Source organism: Stenella coeruleoalba (genome assembly GCF_951394435.1).
Source record: "Stenella coeruleoalba genome assembly, chromosome: 1".
In the NCBI taxonomy this organism is placed as follows: domain Eukaryota; kingdom Metazoa; phylum Chordata; class Mammalia; order Artiodactyla; family Delphinidae; genus Stenella; species Stenella coeruleoalba.
Genome location: NC_137169.1, coordinates 103140209 through 103160975, shown reverse-complemented (window position 1 = coordinate 103160975; position 20767 = coordinate 103140209). Strand labels below are relative to the sequence as shown.

Here is a 20767-nt window from a genome sequence, read left to right as displayed (position 1 = left end):
ATTAGCACCACTTTTAGGATTAAATATGAACATCTGTATATTGTCCATTTGTGTCTTGTTTTTTTCATGAACTAACAGAAAACATTTATTATTTATTGTTTTTAAAAAATCAATTCCTTCAAAGATCAATTCTAAAACTCTAATAAGAAAATCACCCCCTCCCCAAACAAAACACTGTCTCCTGAGACAGGAAATCACTTCTACCAGTCTCACCTAATAATTGGTACATTCCTCTACTATCAATACATCTATCACATTATATTTCAACTACTTCTAAGTGTGTCTGCCTACCCTGCCTGCTAGCCAGAGAGCTGCCTGAATTCAGACCAAGTCCTATATATTCTTTCCCTATCTCCAGTCTCATTCAAGAGCCTGAATAACAGACACTGATACCTTCTTTTAAAATGAATGACCAGACATGGCCTGTCTAAGAGCAATCACCCCATTTTCTAGTCATTTGACATGCTCAACTGTTCTTCATATTCCGCTACTACATACTTATATCAAGCAATGCTCTTATTTACATGAAGATATAGTTTACAAATAAGGGCTTAAAAGTACACCCCTGCGCAAATGCCACACTATATTTTAGCAAAGTACTTACACATACACGAAACAAAATACTCCTGTGAGAGGGGAAATTCATGTTTCCATTTTACAAGTAGAAAACCTGAAGCTACGAGAGATTAGAAACTTGCCAAAGGTAACAGCACTAGCAGATCACAGGGTTATATACTAACTGAGGTTTCTAACACTACATGTAGTATATTTATCAATACATCAAGCACAAGTTTCAATCTTTCAACAAAGCATCAGTTGTAATAGAAATACTTACACTGACCCCAGCGACCTGTTCGTGGATTCAAATAATTTGGATAAAGACCATTTGGACGATCCATTTTCTGAAGTAGTTTCCGAATGTGCATGACCTAATAAGCAAAATAAAATTAAGAATGCAATTAATGAAAATAAAATCATTAAGGTTTTATATTAATCTGGGCTTTGTTTTTCTCCTCACTCAGAGCCTACACTGTCATCCCACCCCCAATCTTGTGTGTGTGTGTGTGTGTGTGTGTGTGTGTGTGTGTGAGAGAGAGAGAAAGAGAGAGAGAGAGAGAGAGAGAGAGAGAGAGAGAGAGACGGTAAGGAAAGGCTTCTAATGACTCATTATTTTTATACGATGAAATATGAGCATTATTTAAAAGTCAAGAAATAAAAATACAAAGAAAAGAGCACAGACGGAAACCAATTTAAATTCCAACACTGTACTATCCAGAAATAGCCATCAGAAACATCGGTGATAAACATCATTCCAGACATATTCAATGTATGCATAACTAAACATAAAATCAGAAATAATTTCATAGAAATATAATCATAATAGGACATTTGTAATAAAAAAGTATGAAACCACTCTGAAGTTAATAGATGAAAAAGTAAATAAAGTAAAACTAAATTGCTGAACTTTAAATATTGATCCCATAATAGATATCCCTATATTTCTAAAATTCCTAAACTTCCAATTCCTAAAAGACATCCTGAAGTTAAGGGGGGAAAAATCATGAAACATATTAAGACGCTAGAGACTTCCCCAGGGACTTTGTTTTGATTCATCTCTAGATTGGATGACGGATTTTTTAAGTGCTTAAAAAAAAAAAAAAGCACGAAGGTATACCATTTCTCATATTCTTATTTGAGAATGTTATCTTCTCATCTGAAGGATAACTTAATTGGCATAAATGACTTGGGGAAACATTTTCTTTTTCACAGGACCTTATATGTACTTCACTATTTTTTGGACTTGAGCATTATAACATTAATCCTTTTAACACAAAGTTCCCAATCATCTTTCACTCAGCTGGAATCTGTCATCATGCAGTTTTAGGAATGGGCTCAGGGATGTTTATTACCTGTGTTCTTTCATGTTTGAGACCAACTCTATGTACAACAATCTCAATCTGAATAATTCCATGAACCAGGTTTAGTCAGTTCAGGATGATGTTGTTATGAAAGACGAAAAAATTAGCGTTCTTTTGTCTCCTGAAAATAATGCATACATTGAATCCTCTCTGCTTCTCTTCTACATCTATTATTTCCTTTCTAAATCCTTTTATCTATCTTTTCATTTCCATACTTTTACTAGCCTGTCTCAATTTTGTCTTCTAAGTCTCTTACTGTATTTTGAATGCTTTCTTTGTATTGCTTCCATTTTGCCCTTCATTTTGACGATAACTTAATTTTTTCTTATACTTTATTAATGATATCACATCCTATATGCTTGTTTCACAGAGATGAGTGCTTCATTATCTTCTCTCTCATGGTGATGTTTGGTCCAGGTCTTCAATTGCTATTTTCTGATAAGCATTTTTTGGCCATCATTTATTTTTCACATTTTTTCCTTCTTTTTTTTTCTGGTAATATTTTTGTATAAATTTTATACATGTTCTTTTTTGATGACTTAGTCATTACTATTTTTCCTGAACCAGCAATTCACATGAGTTTTGACATAAAAGGATAAGTAGAGTCCAAATGTGAATGTGCTTTTTTAAGCCTTTGCTTCTCCTCAGGCAACTGAAACTAGCAATGCAGCACTACGCATAATAGAGAATCTGTCATTCGTTCTCTTCCCTCACCGAAGTGTATGGGCACAAATACAACTTGTCAGTGAGATTCCTAACTGAATTCTGTTTTTCTAGCTTCTCAACACATCATATTTAGTGGGGTCCAAAGAAGCATCCACCATCTGTCTGTGATCCTGTTCTCATTGCTGCTAATGAGGATTTGGTTTTGTACCTCAAGATGTACCACTTAATCTAGAGAACTGCTCTATTAGCTTTTTTTTTTTTTTTTTTTTGCGGTATGCAGGCCTCTCACTGTTGTGGCCTCTCCCGTTGCGGAGCACAGGCTCCGGACACGCAGGCTCAGCGGCCATGGCTCACGGGCCCAGCCGCTCCGTGGCATGTGGGATCTTCCAGGACTGGGGCACGAACCCGTGTCCCCTGCATCGGCAGGCGGACTCTCAACCACTGCGCCACCAGGGAAGCCCCTCTATTAGCTTTTCATTTTTGAAATCTGTAGCCATCAATATCCTCTCCCCAGTTACCCAAACCTCTCTGTGACCTTGATTGCTTATGCCAACCTTTCTTCCTATCTTGTTACATGCAGTATCAAGTATCTCCTAATTTTGTTAAAAATGGAGTTCTTAGTTCTGTTTCTCCTTTTTGTTGCTCTTAGGTGAGTTCTATGGGTTAGGTCCTCCACTTAAGAAATACCATATAGGACTTCCCTGGTGGTGCAGTGGTTAAGAATCCGCCTGCCAATGCAGGGGACATGGGTTCGAGCCCTGGCCCAGGAAGATCCCACATGCCACAGAGCAACTAAGCCCATGCACCACAACTACTAGAGCACTCTAGAGCCGGTGTGCTACAACTACCGAGCCCACGCACCACAACTACTGAAGCCCATGCACCTAGAGCCCATGATCCACAACAAGGGATGCCACCACAATGAGAAGCCCATGCACCGCAACGAAGAGTAGCCCCTGCTCGCCACAACTAGAGAAAGCCCACACACAGCAACGAAGACCCAACGCAGCCAAAAATTTAAAAAAAAAAAAAAGAAATACTATAGGTTAGATTATCTCTGTTTTACAAATTTATCATCTTTTTAATCTCTTTATGTTTTTCCCTATTTTCACTATGATTATCTCTTGCTTTTATTCCATGTCAGTAATTCAGTTTTCAACTATGTACAAGTTACTTGTTATCTTTCATTTATTTATTTTACAGAAATATATTACGTAAGGTCTCAATTTGTTTCTTTAGCTCTACAATTTTCTTGTATTTTACTGTTTTATTTTGGTTTTGAGTTCTAATTTTACTGAATTCAATCTCTATTATAGTATGAATTGCTCACAGAGACCTTTAAAATTTCAAACTGGGTTCTTTATCAGTCTTTTACATGCTATTTACTGCCCTGATTTTGCTTCCTGCAGTATGTCTGTATAATTGCCATGCTTTCTTTTTCATCTTGCTCACATTTAACTGAGTCAGCTCTGACCTGAACTTTGGTTTGATAGAGTATAGCTGAATTGTCCTCAAATCCCTTCCTACTGTGTGTGCGGGGATATTCTCCCCTTCTGGATACACGTTGAGATTTGGAGTACTAGTGTACTAGCTCATTTCCTGAAGCCTCTGTGCTCATGAAGGATGGAAGGTGAGAACCCCTCTCGTGCTGTGGGAATTATATACTGGACACCCTACGCACTGGTCTCCCCTGTAAGATTAATGGGGAATACCAGGAATTTGCTGACTTTCTTCCTCTGCCCAGTAAGGATTCAAGATAGGGTGGGAAACAGACTTAAGTATCATAGCAGAAATCTTTTGCTTTTTTTTTTTTTTTTGCCATGACATGAGGCTACAGCCTTTCCTTCTTACATTGTAATTGATGAATTTTTGCTGGTCTTTATTATTTTCACTGTTATTGTTAAATTTAATCAGGAAATGGAAAATTCTGTGATCTGGCTCCATTTTGCTATCTTAGCTGAAAATTCTTCTCAATTGATGAAATATTTCATACACAGAAAGGAATATATATAGATTCTACTCACATCTCAATTTAAGAAATACAACACTACATAACCTTTGCTGTTCTGTTTACTGCTACCCATTCACATACCACTGCCCTTGTCCTAGATATCATCACAGCTCTGAATTTTATGTTCATCATCATCCTGATTCTATTAAAATCACTTTTGAATCCCTAAACGATATTTTGTTCAGCTCTGCTTCCTTAAACTTTATGAAAGTTGTATTATACTCTTTTGATTGATGAATGTGACCATAATTTATTTTCACTGCTGTATTAAATCTTATCATATAAATTGCTAATATAACCAATGTTTTTATGTATATGATATAAATGTACATACCAAAGAGTGGAATTGCTGGCTTACAGAGTATATGTATTTTCAACTTTATTAGATTTTGTCTTTTAAATTTAAACCTTTAATGCTCCTAGAATTGTTATAATCTACAATGCTATCGTTGTTACAACATTTCCACAAATATGTGGGTCTGTTTAAGGGCTATTTATTCTGTTCATCAGTCTTACTTGTCTCTATGCACCAACACTATACTGTTAGTGTTGATAACTAGGTAATACAAACCCACCCAACATGTTTTTCTTCAGGAATATTTTGAATGTTTTCTCTTCTATTTAAATGCTAGAAGTGCATAGTCAAGTTCCATTAAAAAAAAAAAGGTATTGGGGAATTGATTGGCATTGAATTGATGCTATAGATCAATCTGGAGATGACTGAAATTTTTATGGTGTTATTTTCCTATACGTGAACGTAATAGATCTCTTGATTTATTTAGGTCATCTTTAATGTCACTTAATAGTTTTGAACTTTGTTTGTCTTTTGTTAGATTTATTTGTGGGAAACTTATACTTTTATCCTACCACATAAGATATGTTTTTATAAATGATACTTTCTTGTCTGCTGTACCTGGTACAGAGAAATTCTACTGATTTTTAATATTTATATTGACCTTTTATTCAAAATATAAATTAAGCTCTTATTTCTAATAATTTATATGTAGATTGTCTTAATATTTTAGGTAATCATCTAATCTGTGAAAAGTTACTGTTTTCTTTCTTCCTTTTCAATTCTTTACCTTTTTGTTCATTTTGTTTGTCTCACCTTGCCATGCTGACTAGGAACTTCAGCACAATGCTAAATAGAGATAGTAACGGAATTTTAAAAAAACTTACTAGTGGTTATATCTTCTCAAATAACAGTAAATATTTTAAATATGTTCTAAATAGAAGGGACATTTCTTTATATAATTTTTAAAAAGGCAAACATTTCCTAAGCTTTAATCAAATCTTTGGGGTAGAATCCTAAAGGATTCTTTTATAACAAAGAAAAGAAGGCAAGGAAACTAACCTTTTTGTAGTAAATCGGGTTTCCTGTCAAGTAGCTGAGGTGGACAAACTCCATATGCAGTGTACCAAATTCAGCAAGAATGCTGCTACCTGCAGATGCCCAGCCCCAGTTTCGCCCTACTCCACTGAATGAAAGAAAAGTAAAAGGAGACAGGATTGAGAAAAAAATGAAACATTTTTTTAATGAATACATAAATTTTAAACATATCTCTTAGAAATTATCTCAAACAATAGATTACTTATATCTAAAATTTTATTATTTTTAAATTATTGTTAATAGAATATCCACATGTTCTAAAAATCAAAACAATGTAGAAAAGTATACATTAAATATATTTCACCCCATTCTCATCTCTCTTCCCCTTACAGGCTCCAAATATAATCATTCATTAGCTTATGTATAAGTACAGAAATTTCTATGCATATATAAGCAATCCAAATATATATTCTTATTTTCCTCCTTTCTTAAACAAAACATAGCAAAGTACACTTACTGCTCTGTATGTCAGATTTTGCTATTAAGATGTACCTCAGTAGGCATTCCATATCAGTTCATAAACAACTTTCTCATTTTATTTTTTTAATAGATGCACAGAATTCCATGACATTAATGATTTTCAATTGAAATGTCTCACCCCAGAGGCATATGAAAATGTGTGAGAGCATTCTGAGTTGTTTCAAACCTTGAAGGTGCAACTTACAGTTATTGTGCTGGGGCCAAAGATGTAACATGACAGTATCTTGATAAAGAACTGTCCTGCCTCAAATGCTCATAGTGCCTGTATGAAAACTACTATGTTATATGAATAGACATAACTTATTTAATCAATCCTCTATAGTGGTCCTTTGGCAAATTTCTAATATTTTGCTATTATGAAAACTTTTATAGTGAATAATCTTGTGTACATCTCATTTGTGCAGATATATGTCTAGGACATCTTCTTACTTTTTTTTCTTTTTTTTTTAGCCTGCCTTATAAATTTTTTTGGAAGCCAAACTATATAAATGAAAAATTGTAGACTTTTTGGATGTTATCTTCTTTCTCAGAAGGTTGAGTTTCCTCTCAAACATAGGTTGAGTATAGGCTGATTACCTTGGTTTCACCTCTCCCTCTAGGAAGTGGCCCTCTGGGATCTCAGCTGAAAGCCTGGGGTGTTTATCAAGGGCCCTTCACCTTGGCAGCTTTAAACACTAACCTCTGTCTTCCCAGTACCATGTACTTGTTAAACTTTCCCCTTTATATCTACTTGTATACTGGCAATTCAATTTGATATGTTCTATTTATGTGTTGAGAAAACATTAAAATTGGTATCAGGGTATATCACTACCTTGCTGAAAGTTCGTTAATTTTTTGGGTGCTATTTTTATATTGTTTTTGAAATTATGACAGGCAAATGCCAGTAATGTATTTTTTTGAAGCCAGACATGAGAATCAAGGAAGAAATATGGATACAGTAACTATGTAGGACAGTCATTCATTTCACAAATATTAAGTGCCTACTATTATCTGGGACATATAGTAATGAACCTGACATATAACATTCCTGTTTCCATAGTAAATTGATTAAATTGATTAAAAAATCTACAGCCAACATCATATTTGATGATTTTTTTAAAAAAAGCAGTATTATAAAAACATTTTATGGAAATCCAGAAGACTATAAAATACAGGTGAAGACAATCTTTTTAACCAAGACTGAAAACCCCAAAGTTATAAAAGATATATTTGAATATATAAACATCTAAAACTTAGGAATGAAATATTATTATAAATAAAGATAACAAACAAGTAGTAGAACAGGGAAAAAAGAAATAATTCTATAATCTACAAGGCTCTTTTATAAACTAACTAGAAAAAGACAAACAATCCAATCAACACTAGGAACAGACAATTCACAAAAAACAAATCTAGATGTCCGACAAATTTATGAAAAGATGCTCAAATTCACTAAGCAGAAAATACAAATGAAAATAACAATAGTAACACTTTATAGCCATCAGTCTCTTGAAAATGAAACAGAACATATACTTGTAGACATTTTGGTACTCTCACACACTGTTGATGGAAATATGATGACCTACAGCCTTTTGGAAAACATCTGGGGAGTAACTACTAAATTTAAAAATACATATATGCTTTGATCCAGCAATTCCACACTTGGGAATCTATCCCACAAAGATAAAAGAGACATATGCCCTTTGATACAGCAATCACATTCCTAAGAATCATTTTCAGAGAAAATTCCCCACTACACAAGGACACATATAACAGGATGCCATTGTAACAATGTTTACGGTAGCAAAATAATGGAAATAAACAAATATCACTGATATGGAATGATTAAACAAATTATGGTATAACCTATGTGTTATAATACATCCTATATTCCACTATGCAGTCATCACAAAGATTGATTTAAAGTTCTGTGGCATGACCTGGAAGAGTATTTCCGTGAGATTTTGTTGAGTGAGAAAAATAAGAAGTAGAAAAGCAAGTATCCAAACAAACCATAAAAAATTTTAAAAGCTCCACCAGTATCTATGTTTGTGCTTCTATATGCTGCATATCATATTGTAGGAGATAAATAATGTTAGATTATTAACATGAGTTGGCTTTCAGACAGCAAAATTGGTAGAAAGTCTGTTTGTGAGACACATGTAGAACTCAATCAAAAACAAAAACCTTTAAAAAATAGGTAAATAATTACATCTGTGGTCGGTAAACCCAAGTAAAATACTTATGTGTATGAATATATACAAAGAAACAACATGAAAATTAAACTTATGTTCAAGACATGGTCCTTGAAAACCCTTCTATTTTCATCTCAATCTAAGTTTGAAGTTCCGCAATGCTGGATTTTTAGGTTATTTTCTATATAGACAAATAATAATAACATCCTGCAGTCTTTCTTCATCTCAAACTTAAATTGTAAGCTAATTAAGTTAAAATTCTTATTATCTAAGAAAGTTATATGATATGACTCTGACAATGCTACTGAAGGAAACATCAGAAAATCTATCGTGAAACTAAGGACAGAGAACAGGTATGTGACCACATCCTTTTGTGGAGGTTGGTCTGGAACTCTAGCTAGCTTTTTCCTCACAAACAGGGAGTTTACATTATATATATTGCATGACATCAAAGAATAGTAAAGCTAGATGTCATGTTCAGTATTAAATACTGATTTCTCAGTGAAAATTAAAACTTTATAAAGTTCTCCATTAGAAATGACTAAAACAGATTAGTTTTCCCAAATAAAGCTGTCACAGAATCATGCCTCACTTTGAACTTCAACAGTGTAAATACCATAAAAAGGACCCTATAGTCAACGTCAGGAATTATGTCTTCCTTTATCATCAGTAAGACATTCAGCAATAGGAAGTCCTGATTTTAAGGTATACTGTGTTCCATTTTGACTTAGAAGAAGATCAACATGCCGTGTACATAAAACAAAAGAGGGAAAGCACTTTGAATCCATTACAGCACTAAGAGACAGAAATCTAGACTTAGAGAAAGTCTAGATTTTGTAAGAGACAGAAATCTAGACTTAGAGAAACAAGCAGTAGAAACTGGAATACGGTTACGGCAAGCGAACTGTTTCAAAGTAAAGAACATATTTTAAAAATCAGACAATGTTTTAAAGAAATATGCTTCTGTACATATGAAGAGAAAAACAGTTTGCTTCTGTACATATGAAGAGAAAAACAGTTTAAGTCTTAAAAAGTATGGTGGGGGCTGATCATTAGAAATTTCTAATACCTTTTTAAAGGGTCAAAAAATCAGTTAATCTAATTTATTTAGAACAGGAATAACCACATAAAAATAGAATTTACCTTTTCAGATTCACCATTGCCCAAGGAATCCCCGTAGGTGTGTTAAAGGCAGGAAGGAGTTTCTCAGCCAATTGGACTGCTTTAATCTTGAATATCTGAGATAAAAACATGAACATTCATAACTTATGAAATTACTGTTGTCAATAATATTTCCTGGTCTCTTATAGGATGCACACCACAATGTACTGGATACATGAAAGTACGAGGGAAAAAAATGCCATCTCTTTTGGTACCACAGAGCATACAGCAATCAGAGAAAATGGTTGTAAAGTGGATGGATACTGAGGAAAAAGCTACCCAACGTGAAATGGCCAGAAACTGCAATTAATTGAAAGGGAAGGACATGGTTTTGGTGTTGATATTATCTTTATTTTCAACTGGGAAAAAAATCTGAGAGAAAACACTAGGCTATGAAATCTTCATCCATGGTATACAAGCTTAGTACAAATATTAAAACAAAAGAAAGAGATGCAACCCAATTTGGATAAATGCCCTTGAATTACCATAAGCTTGTTAATACCTCAACATTCTCCATTAAGGTTCAGCCACATTTATTAAAAGAAAAGAAAATGTTTATGTTCACATTCCAAGTTTATTTTATGAGTTATAAATGCTTCACCCCTTGGTCCCAGCTGCTGCCTTTTTTGGTACAAAAAACAATAAATTGGGCTTCCCTGGTGGTGCAGTGGTTGGGAGTCTGCCTGCCGATGCAGGGGACACGGGTTCGTGCCCCGGTCCGGGAAGATCCCACATGCCGCAGAGCGGCTGGGCCTGTAAGCCATGGCCGCTGAGCCTGCGCGTCCGGAGCCTGTGCTCCGCAACGGGAGAGGTCACAACAGTGAAAGGCCCACGTACCGCAAAACAAACAAACAAACAAACAAAAAAACCAATAAATTGCCTAAATATCAATGGCTCTCAAACTTTCAAAACCATGTACTATTACCAAGACGTATATAATAAGATTTCTAATATTCTTAGCATATACCAACAGATTTGTGTACCTCATTTTGAAGACTACTGACTTAATAGAGACTCAAAACTGAGATTAGGTCATAATATCCTACTAGGAAAAGTGGCGTGTTCTTCTATATGCCCCAAATCTGTCCTCTCTCAAATTAATTTCAAATTCATTGGACATTTAAGGTTCCATCTTTTCATTGCAGTCAAGTATTTTTGTTAAAATATTATTAGATTTTTCAAATAAGTAAGTAGTTGAAAGCCAGGACTAGATCAAAGTTCTAAGGTGACATTATATTAACAAAGCATACCAACATTATTGGGGGTCTAAATTAGAGAGGAGTATGTGCAAGTAGAAAAGCAATATGATGTTAAGATATTTTTCAAGGTTCCTTAAATAAGGAAAAGCTCAGCAGAACTTTTAATTAGATATTCTCATATATCTACAATTTACCATTTCCTTGAATACTTACTTTAACACAAAAATACCAGTGAAAAATGTAACAATGTAAAAAAAATGTAAAAAGGTAAAAGTTTTAATAATTTTCTCATATTCATTCCATTAACTCAGAAAAGCAAATGGAAAACTCAGTTCTCTCTGTATTAACATTTATATGTTAGTAAAGAGAAATTGCATTATACAGTAGAGTATTGCTTCTTTACCTCATGCTTTACCATGAGGACAAAGGGACTAAGTTCTTATCTAAAAACTAATATTAATGCTATGTATTTGTTAATCACATATTATCACATCTTTTACATATAAAACTAATATTCAAAATAGTAAATTAACTTATAAACATAAGCTTTTTCTAAATAGAAAGCATTCTCATTTCACTTCCAGAAGTAATTAGTGACACATTTTCTAATTTTCAGCTTCTTATGTCAGTTAACATACATAGTAACCAATTATACAACATGACACCAAAATACACCACCCTTATGTCATTGAGAAAAAATTCCTTATATAGAATTCTTAATTTATTCAGGAATATACAAAATCTTTAATGATAAATATACCACAGCCTTACACTCCTTATTTGCAGAAACATAGTTTGGCAGACAACAGCAGTAGCTAATTTAAAACAAATTAGTTAGTATGCAATGCAGGCAAATAATATAAAATCCAAAAAGTATCAAAGTAAAACATAAGTCCCTTTTCCAGTCCTATTCCTTGACCACACAGTTCCCTCTATTGATACAATGCAAATAGCTATCGATTTCTCCAATGTCTAGTAAATATTTTGTGCTAAATCAGTTCTATGGTATACATGGCTCCCAGCATGTCACATCAAATCCTCATTTTCCATGTCTCAGAAATAGAAATTCTATTACAGTTTATACACACATGTCTTTGTCTTTGTCTTTCAAACACAGAATATCATATACTCTAGGCTCAACTTGCTTCTTTCATTTATTGTACCTTGGAGATCTTTCCAAATCATTCCACATCCTTCTCTTTAGTGGCTGCAGAATTTCCCCTGTATAGATCATACTGTAATTTATTTAGTCAGTCTCCTATTGCTAGACGTATGTTTCCAAACTATGTGACTCTGTATGATAAATTCCAAGAGTGGAATTACTGAATCTATGGGTACATTTATTTGTAATTTTAATAGTTAATGCCAATTTGTTCTCTACACATTTCACAAATTTATATTTCTACCAGAATTTATGACCAGCTGTTTCCCTGTATTTTTGTTAACATAAAAGTTGTCAAACTTTTGATGGCTGCTAATCTGATAATTGAAAAAGGAAACTCCACTGTCGTTTTTATTTTCATTTTTTTTACCATGAATGTGGTAGATACTCAACACTCACTCAAATCTTTCAAGCATACCTTCATACATTGCAGAGGATGGATAACATACATAACATTTTCCAGACTCCACTCCAGCTAAAGCTCGGGACAAGGCCTAGGCATTGCTGAGTATACATAAATATGCAATATTTGGAAGGAAGAAGTAAATGATCTGAAGCAGTGATCTTTCAAGCACAGTGGTGACAATGTCTGATTCTTCTGTGGTAGCTCTGACAGAAGTTCCAGTGACTGGTGCCTAGCTTCAAAGATAACATGTGGGCAACAGAGGGAATGGAGCTGGATCATACCATGAAAGCCACATGGTATGCTTGAGCATTTCTCCTGCCTGCATGTTTCCAAGCTATATAACAAAAATATCTGATTTCATGGCCCTCCCAAAGATTCTGTTAGCTGGCCAGTACCTTCTAATAAATCACTAGATAAAACAGATTGTTTTCTGCAACTGGGACTCTTGACTAATGAGATGATGAAAGTGAATCAATTATTTACATGTTTAAGAGCTTCAACAACACTTAAATGAAGATTTCCAAGACATTTATTTATAGAAAGAAAACTTTTCTGTATTCATTGTCCATGTTGTAAAATCTCCCAGTTATTTTTACCAGAACAAATTTTAAGTAACGGAACTATGCTAAAACTGGTCCTAGGTTTAGAAAAATTAGGACTAGAAGAATTACCTAGGTCTGGAAGAATTGGAGGAAATGGGATTAAACAGGTAAAATGTGGCAAGACTATGAAGAGCTTTAAAACATAAGTAATGAAACTTAGGGTAACACAACAGATAACACAGAAGCACTGTAGATTCTTGGGGAGGGAAGTGATATTAGAATCCATGTACACTTTTAGTTGTTCTTTTCTAATTGGAGTATTTACTAAAGTAATAATCTGTTTTCAACCTAGTAGAGTTAGAATGTAAAATAGAAGTCAAGAGTTCGTAACACACAAATGACTTCCCACCTCATTCAGAGTAAAAGCCACAGCTCTTTAAAAGCCTATAGAATATGTTTTTTCCAAATAAATCTATTACTTCTGTGGCCTCACTCCCTTTCTCCCCGCTCCAGTAACCTTCTTCAGCCCCACTAACCTCTTTTATTATTCTCTGAGAATGCCAGTTATGCTTTTTCTTCACTAACTTTAACTTTCATTTGCTGTTCCTTTCAACTAAATGCTCTTATAAACGAAATCCTCAAGGCTCTCTCGTATCACCTGCAGCTCTTTACACAAATGTTATCTTCACATGCACTCCCTGATCATCCTATTTGAAATTAAAAACCCCTTATCCCCTTCCATGCTTTATTTTTCTCCTGAGCACTTATCACTAACAGTGTATATATGTGTATGTAAGTGTGTGTATACACACACTCTCCCATATATACTTTGTTTATTGCCTTTTACCCTCACAGCAGAATGTAAGCCACGGTTGAACAGGAATTTTTTTCTTGTATTCACTGTTGTATTCTTAGTACCTAAAAGAGCGCCTAGTGTATTCAACATGCTCAACAAGTGTTGAATGAATTGATTTAAGAAGCCAAAGTGGGGCTTCCCTGGTGGCGCAGTGGTTGAGAGTCCGCCTGCCGATGCAGGGGACACGGGTTCGTGCCCCGGTCCGGGAAGATCCCACATGCCGCAGAGCGGCTGGGCCCGTGAGCCATGGCCGCTAGGCCTGCGCGTCCGGAGCCTGTGCTCCGCAAAGGGAGAGGCCACGACAGTGAGAGGCCCGCGTACCGCAAAACAAAGTGTACAGAGATTTAAAGTAAACAAGTAAATTATCTTCTCTCTCCTCCATACCAACCCCATCTCCCTGAGATATTCAATGTTAACATATAAAAGTTTTAAGGCCTCTTTACAATATTCTACAAAAATGTTGGGTTGATGATAATGATGATGATAATGGCAAGCATATATATTAATCCATTTAATCCCCACAACAACCCAATGAGGTAAGTATTATTGTTACTCCCATTTTACAGGGTTGAAACTGAGGTATAAAACAGAGAAGTTAACTTGCCCAAGGTCATACAGTGGTAAGTCTGAATTTAAACCCAGGCAGTGCAGCTCAAGTTCATGTACTTGCTTTACTATTTCACTATATTAGATATAAATACAGATACAGATGTAGACAAATTTTATACTGTGCTTTTTTTTTCATTTCCTGCTACTAACATAGTATCATAAGTACCTTTCCAATTTTTACAAAACTGCCTAATTTACTGTATCTGTTTCCTCTCCTACCACTCACTACTCCACCTATTTCAACCTAGTTTCTGCTCCCATCATTTTACTTAAAGGGATCTTGCTAAGGATTAGCCACACATTTGAGCAAAGAGCATTTTCAGACATTATTGACCAGTTCCTCCTTAAAATACTTCCCTTGTATTTAATAATACTACAATCTCCCTGCCTCCTTCATTGACTCATCCTCCTCATACTTGACCTTTAATGTGGTGCTTCTTGAAGGTTGGTTCTAGGTCTCCTCTTCCTTTTCTAAATTGTCTCCCTGAGCAAGTTGCCTGTTTTCAATTATCAGCAAAGCAACTGACTCCCAAATTTATATCACCAGTCAACACCTCTCCAGTGAGTACCAGATCCATTACATCTGTCTACTACTTAGTTCTACTTAAATATAGCAAAATCCCCTCAAATTCAAAACACCTGAAACAAACTGATGACCTTCCCCTCCCAATCCAGTATTCTTAGTTTTCAATATCTAGTAACTGCCCCACCATCGGTCTAGTACCAAAACCCAGAAAACTGGAGGCGGGACCAACTCCTCCTTCTGCCTCATTTCCCCCTGCAAAATATCACCCAATCCTTTTAAATTTATCTTCCTTGATATCATTTATCTCTCTCATCTCTACAACCCATCTTAGTCCAAGCTGCTATTATTATTTGCCCCAAATACTGCAATGGCTAACTGACTGGATGAATGGAAACATACACATACACACACACACACACACACACACACACACACACAAGCTATTGGTCTATAACTTGCTTTCATCACTAAATATATCAAGCCTATGTTTACTGGTTGAAATATATCAAACTTATGTTCATAGTTGTACAATATTCTATAGTAGCAGATGTATCAATTTATTTAACCATGCCCCCAGATGAATATTCAGGTCTTTGCAAACACTGGCCTACTACATGTTTTCAAACATTGGATACTACAAACACTAATGCAATGAAAAAAATCCTTCTGAGTATACCTTATGTATCCACATTGTTACTTTTAGATAATACATTCCTAGAAGTGCGTTAGTGGGTCAGAGAATTTTAAATTTTAAATGCTTACTTGACACAAGCGAAATAATTTTCCAAAAAGTTTGTATTGTTTGTATTCTCTCCAACAGCATATCAAACATTTGTTAAAATTTAAATGTATTTAATTAGATACTATACATTTAAAGTGGGTACATTTTATTGTATATAAATTAACTTCATTCAGTAGCGTTGCTTAAAATAAACAAACTTTGAAGTTTTAAGTTCTTTACCAGGCAGAGAATGTGGAAGGGTGAGAGTCTATTTCAGGCAGAAAATTATGGTATAGCTTGATAAACATAGGGAAATAAAACCAAGTGGTCTAAATACACAGTTTCATGCATGCAAATCTGGGGCTTCTCCTGTGGCTCTCTCCTGTCCTGGATTTTACCCCTAAATTTCTAGCACCTGTGGTAGCCCTAAACTGTCTTCTGACATGATTTTAAACAGGATTTTTTTACCTTCTCTTTCTGATATTTCACTGTTAGTGTAAAGAAATGCAACAGATTTCTGTATATTAATCTTGTATCCTGTTACCTTGCTGAATTCATTTATTAGTTATAATAGTTTTTGTGTGGATACTTTAGGGTTCTCTATAGAGTATCATGTCACCTGCATATAATGACAATTTTACCTCTTTCCTTCCAATTTGGATACCTTTTGTTTCTTTTTCTTGTCTGACTGCTGTGGCTAGGACTTCCAACACTATGTTGAATAGAAGTGGTGAGAGTGGGCATCCTTGTCTTGTTCCAGCATTTAGCAGGAAGGCTTTCAGCTTTTTGCCATTGAGAATTATGTTGACTGTGGCTTTGTCATAAATGGCTTTTATTATGTTGAGACATGTTCCCTCTATACTCATTTTGGTGAGAGTTTTTATCATGAATGGATGTTGAATTTTATCAAATGCTTTTTCTGCATCTACTGGGATGATCATGTGGTAAACTCTAACTTCTGATCAAACCAGTAATCATAATCATAATCAACTGTGAATTTGTATTAGTACTGTGACTTTAAACATGTATGAATGTATACAAATATGTAGATGAACTCACATATTTAAGATGAAATGTTGGAGAGTACATTTAAAATGGTATCTAGGTCAGCAAAGCTTAGTGGAATGTTTTATCCAATTACTAACACATCTACAGAAAATGCAGAGGTCAATGGAAATTGCAGTAACTTCTGAAGCAAAAATATAATGAAAATTAGTTCAATAAGGACAATAATGGCTAATATTTAAATCAGGAAAAATTAACACTGTAACATTTCTCTTTTTTTATTCAGAACTTTAGGGCAAAAAAGGGACACTCTATTTGCCTTAGAAAATACCCCTGGGACTTGCCTGGTGGCGCATTGGATAGGAATCTGCCTGCCAATGCAGGGGACATGGGTTCGATCCCTGGTCCAGGAGGATCCCACATGCCGTGGAGCAACTAAGCCCGTGCACCACAACTACTGAGCCCACACGCCACAACTACTGAAGCCCGCATGCCTAGAGCCCGTGCTCCGCAACAAGAGAAGCCACTGCAATGAGATGGCCGCGCACCGCAACAAAGAGTAGCTCCTGTTCGCCACAACTAGAAAAAGCCCATGCGGAGCAACGAAGACCCAACGCAACCAAAAGTAAAAAAGAAAATATCCCTGAACTTATTCAGAAACGATCTTACCTACTGGCAATGAAGTACACAACTGTGTTTTAGTAAAGAAAAAGTTTGCTGTTGTTGTTTCTTTTATTTTGTGTTTATATTCTGTGAAACGTATTAAACTCTACATAACCATTTCTCTGTTTTATCTGACAGATTTCAGATGCATTTATCCACATAAATTACATTGTTATCTTACTCAGGAAGGGATGCCACTTTGATAGCCGTTAAAAAATGAGAAAATACTGTAAAAGAAATGTCATATATCTGAGGCTCAAGTAAACATAATAAATCATCAATATTTTTAAACTTGTGAATATTTAAAATAAATAACCTTGTTCTGAGAAAATATTATAAAGATTCACATTTATAATATTAATAAATCACAGGACAGAGGAACACTGTGTTAGGATGGCATATAACCCTCATTTGGTTCCCACACCAGAACACTGAATGCATATAAAATGTTTTATTCTAGTTACACTCTATCTAAATATAAGAGAGGTGGTTTGCCATGTTATAAATTATAGTTAATTTTCTGTCTTATGTGAGACATAGGAATTTATTGGCTATCCAGTATTAGAATAATCTTATAGTCAGTGTTTTATTTATTTTTAGCAGATTTCAGGGATTTATTTTTGGTTTCCTGAAATAGATATGGATCAGAGCTTTCAATGTAAAATGATCAAGTATGAAAGTAAAATGGTCAGTGAAATCTGATTGTATGAGAAAGTCAGAAAAGTAAAACGTTCTCTCTACCTTTTAGTAGACTCTAACCTAAGAAATTAACTTATCTATTTTTAAATAAGTAGAAGGATTTCCCAGCTGTTAGAAACAGTATACTTACCACACAGGAAAAAAGTCAAAGGAAGAGGAAAGAAAAGTAAAGTAGTATCTATTGAGTCAGGTGATATTGTCAGGCACCTTCACATAATTTAATCCCCCCAACAACTCTCAGGTGAACTCTCTCGTTCTTTTATAAATGAGGAAACTTAAATTACAGAAGGTAAATAGCTTGACAAATATTTTTATGAAACGGAGGCAGAGGCAGAACAGAGCCTCAAACCTCTAGCTCCAAAGTACTTGTGCTTCCCTCCACTTCACAATGTTTCTCCCTGAAGTCTGAGGAGTTAAAACTGCAAAAATGGAAATACTGGTAACGTATACTTTTTCAGCATTTTAGTGTTTTCCTATTACAACAGCAACCAAAATTTCAACAGTTTGCTTCAACCTTCAGATAAGGAGCCTAATGAAATGGCAGAGGCTGACACTTCTCTTTCATAAGCTGTTCATAGGTAATTTTGAATCATATGCTTTTTGGTACGCAAATTAGTCAACTATACACAAACAATTTAGTATTTCCTCTACATAGTCAGGCATGAAAGTAAGAAAAAAATACTCTATCTCAAAGACATCATACAATGTTTAACCTGGTAAATATTAGGAAGCATGGAGTAGCAAGTAACAGGAGTTCATGGCTGGGAGAGAAACAGGGTGTAGAGGCAGACCCTCTCTGAGGCACAGGCATACAGGGAATGCCTAAAGTGGACAGTAGAGCAAGAGCATTAAGAAAAACTTGCCTGCAAAACAGGCCCACTCTAATTACAAGGTAGTGTTAGAGGAATTTGAAGCTAGTGGTACTTTGTAGGTAACCTTAGCAATAAAAAACCCAAACCTGGTTCAACTCAGACTAAACTGACTGAGCTCCTAACACTAATAGCACAGTCATGCTATTCCAGGCATAAATATTATTAAACTCTGTCTTTACTGTCTCATCCATACATGATATTTTGCATTAAATAAAAAATTATTAAATACTTAAGAAAGCAAGAAAAATTAATCCACTTTCTAGAGACAAAGCAAGTGACAAATCAGACTTAATGAAGTTGAAATAATCAAAGAATTTTAAATGACTATAATTACTATTGTAAAAGACCTAGTGGATAAGGTGGAAAACATACATGAAGACAACGAGGAATTTTAGCAGAGAAATGAAAACTGTAAAGGTCAAATGAAGTATTAGAAATAGTAACTTGAAAAATCAAGGTAAAACAGAGATGCAAAATGCCTTCAACAATGATCCAGCAATCCCACTACTGGGCATATACCCTGAGAAAACCATAATTCAAAAAGACACATGCACCCCAATGTTCACTGCAGCACTATTTACAACAGCCAGGTCATGGAAGCAACCTAAATAAATGTCCATCGCCAGATGAATGGATAAAGAAGATGTAGTACATATATTAAATGGAATATTACTCAGCCATAAAAAAGAATGAAATTGCGTCATTTGTAGAGATGAGGATGGACCGAGAGACTGTCATACAGAGTGAAGTCAGAAAGAGAAAAACAAATATCGTATATTAACGCATATATGGAATCTAGAAAAATGGTACAAATGAACCTGTTTGCAAGGCAAAAATAGAGACACAGACATTGAGAACAAACGTATGGACACCAAGGGGGGAATGGGGTGGGATGAATTGGGAGATTGGGATTGACATATATACACTACTATGTATAAAACAGATAACGAATGAGAACCTGTTGTATAGCACAGGGAACTCTACTCAATGTTCTGTGGTGACCTAAATGGGAAGGAAATCCAAAAATGGGGATATATGTATACATATAGCTGATTCACTTTGCTGTACAGCAGAAACTAACACAACACTGTAAAGCAATTATACCCCAATTAAAAAAGAAAAAAGCCTTCAACAGGCTCAAAAGTAGATCACATACATTAAAAGATATACCATGTGATACCACCTGAAAGAAAGTAGAGTGACTATAACAGTATCAGACAAACTAAAGAACAGAGAATATGAGCAGAGATAAAGAGAAAAATTTTAAAACAATAAAAAACGAAATTCACCAAGAAGACATAACAATCCTAAATATGTACACACCTAAGAAGAGATCTCCAAAATACATAAAGTAAAAACTGATAGGACTGAAAGGAGATAGACAAATCCATAATTATAGTTGGAGGCTTCAAGACTCCTCAAAACTTAGTATTTGACAGAACAAGTAGACAGAAAATTAGTAAAACTACAGAAGATCAAGCAACACTATTATCTAGCTTGACCTAATTGACATCTTAACCCAACCACGGCAGAATACACATATTTTCAAGCATACATTCTTTTTGATAGACCATATTCTAGCCCATGAAACAAATATCAAAAAATTCAATAAATTTGCTCTTTATTCACTGCCAATTAAACTAGAAACCAATAACAGAATGCTATCCGGAAAATCCTCAAATATTTGGAAATTAAACAGCATACTT

At 34.8% G+C, this 20767-nt stretch overlaps 1 protein-coding gene across 1 annotated transcript in view; it reads right to left on the bottom strand.

The window, feature by feature from the left end:
* Positions 1–20767, bottom strand: part of MAN1A2 (mannosidase alpha class 1A member 2) — a 161232-nt gene that overhangs the window by 54998 nt on the left and 85467 nt on the right. Inside the window, exons 6-8 of the mRNA XM_079931821.1 lie at positions 9784–9878; positions 5951–6074; positions 836–929 (exon numbers count right to left, since the gene is read on the bottom strand). Of these exons, the coding sequence (XP_079787947.1) occupies positions 836–929; positions 5951–6074; positions 9784–9878 (313 nt within the window). The remainder of the gene's footprint in view (positions 1–835; positions 930–5950; positions 6075–9783; positions 9879–20767) is intronic.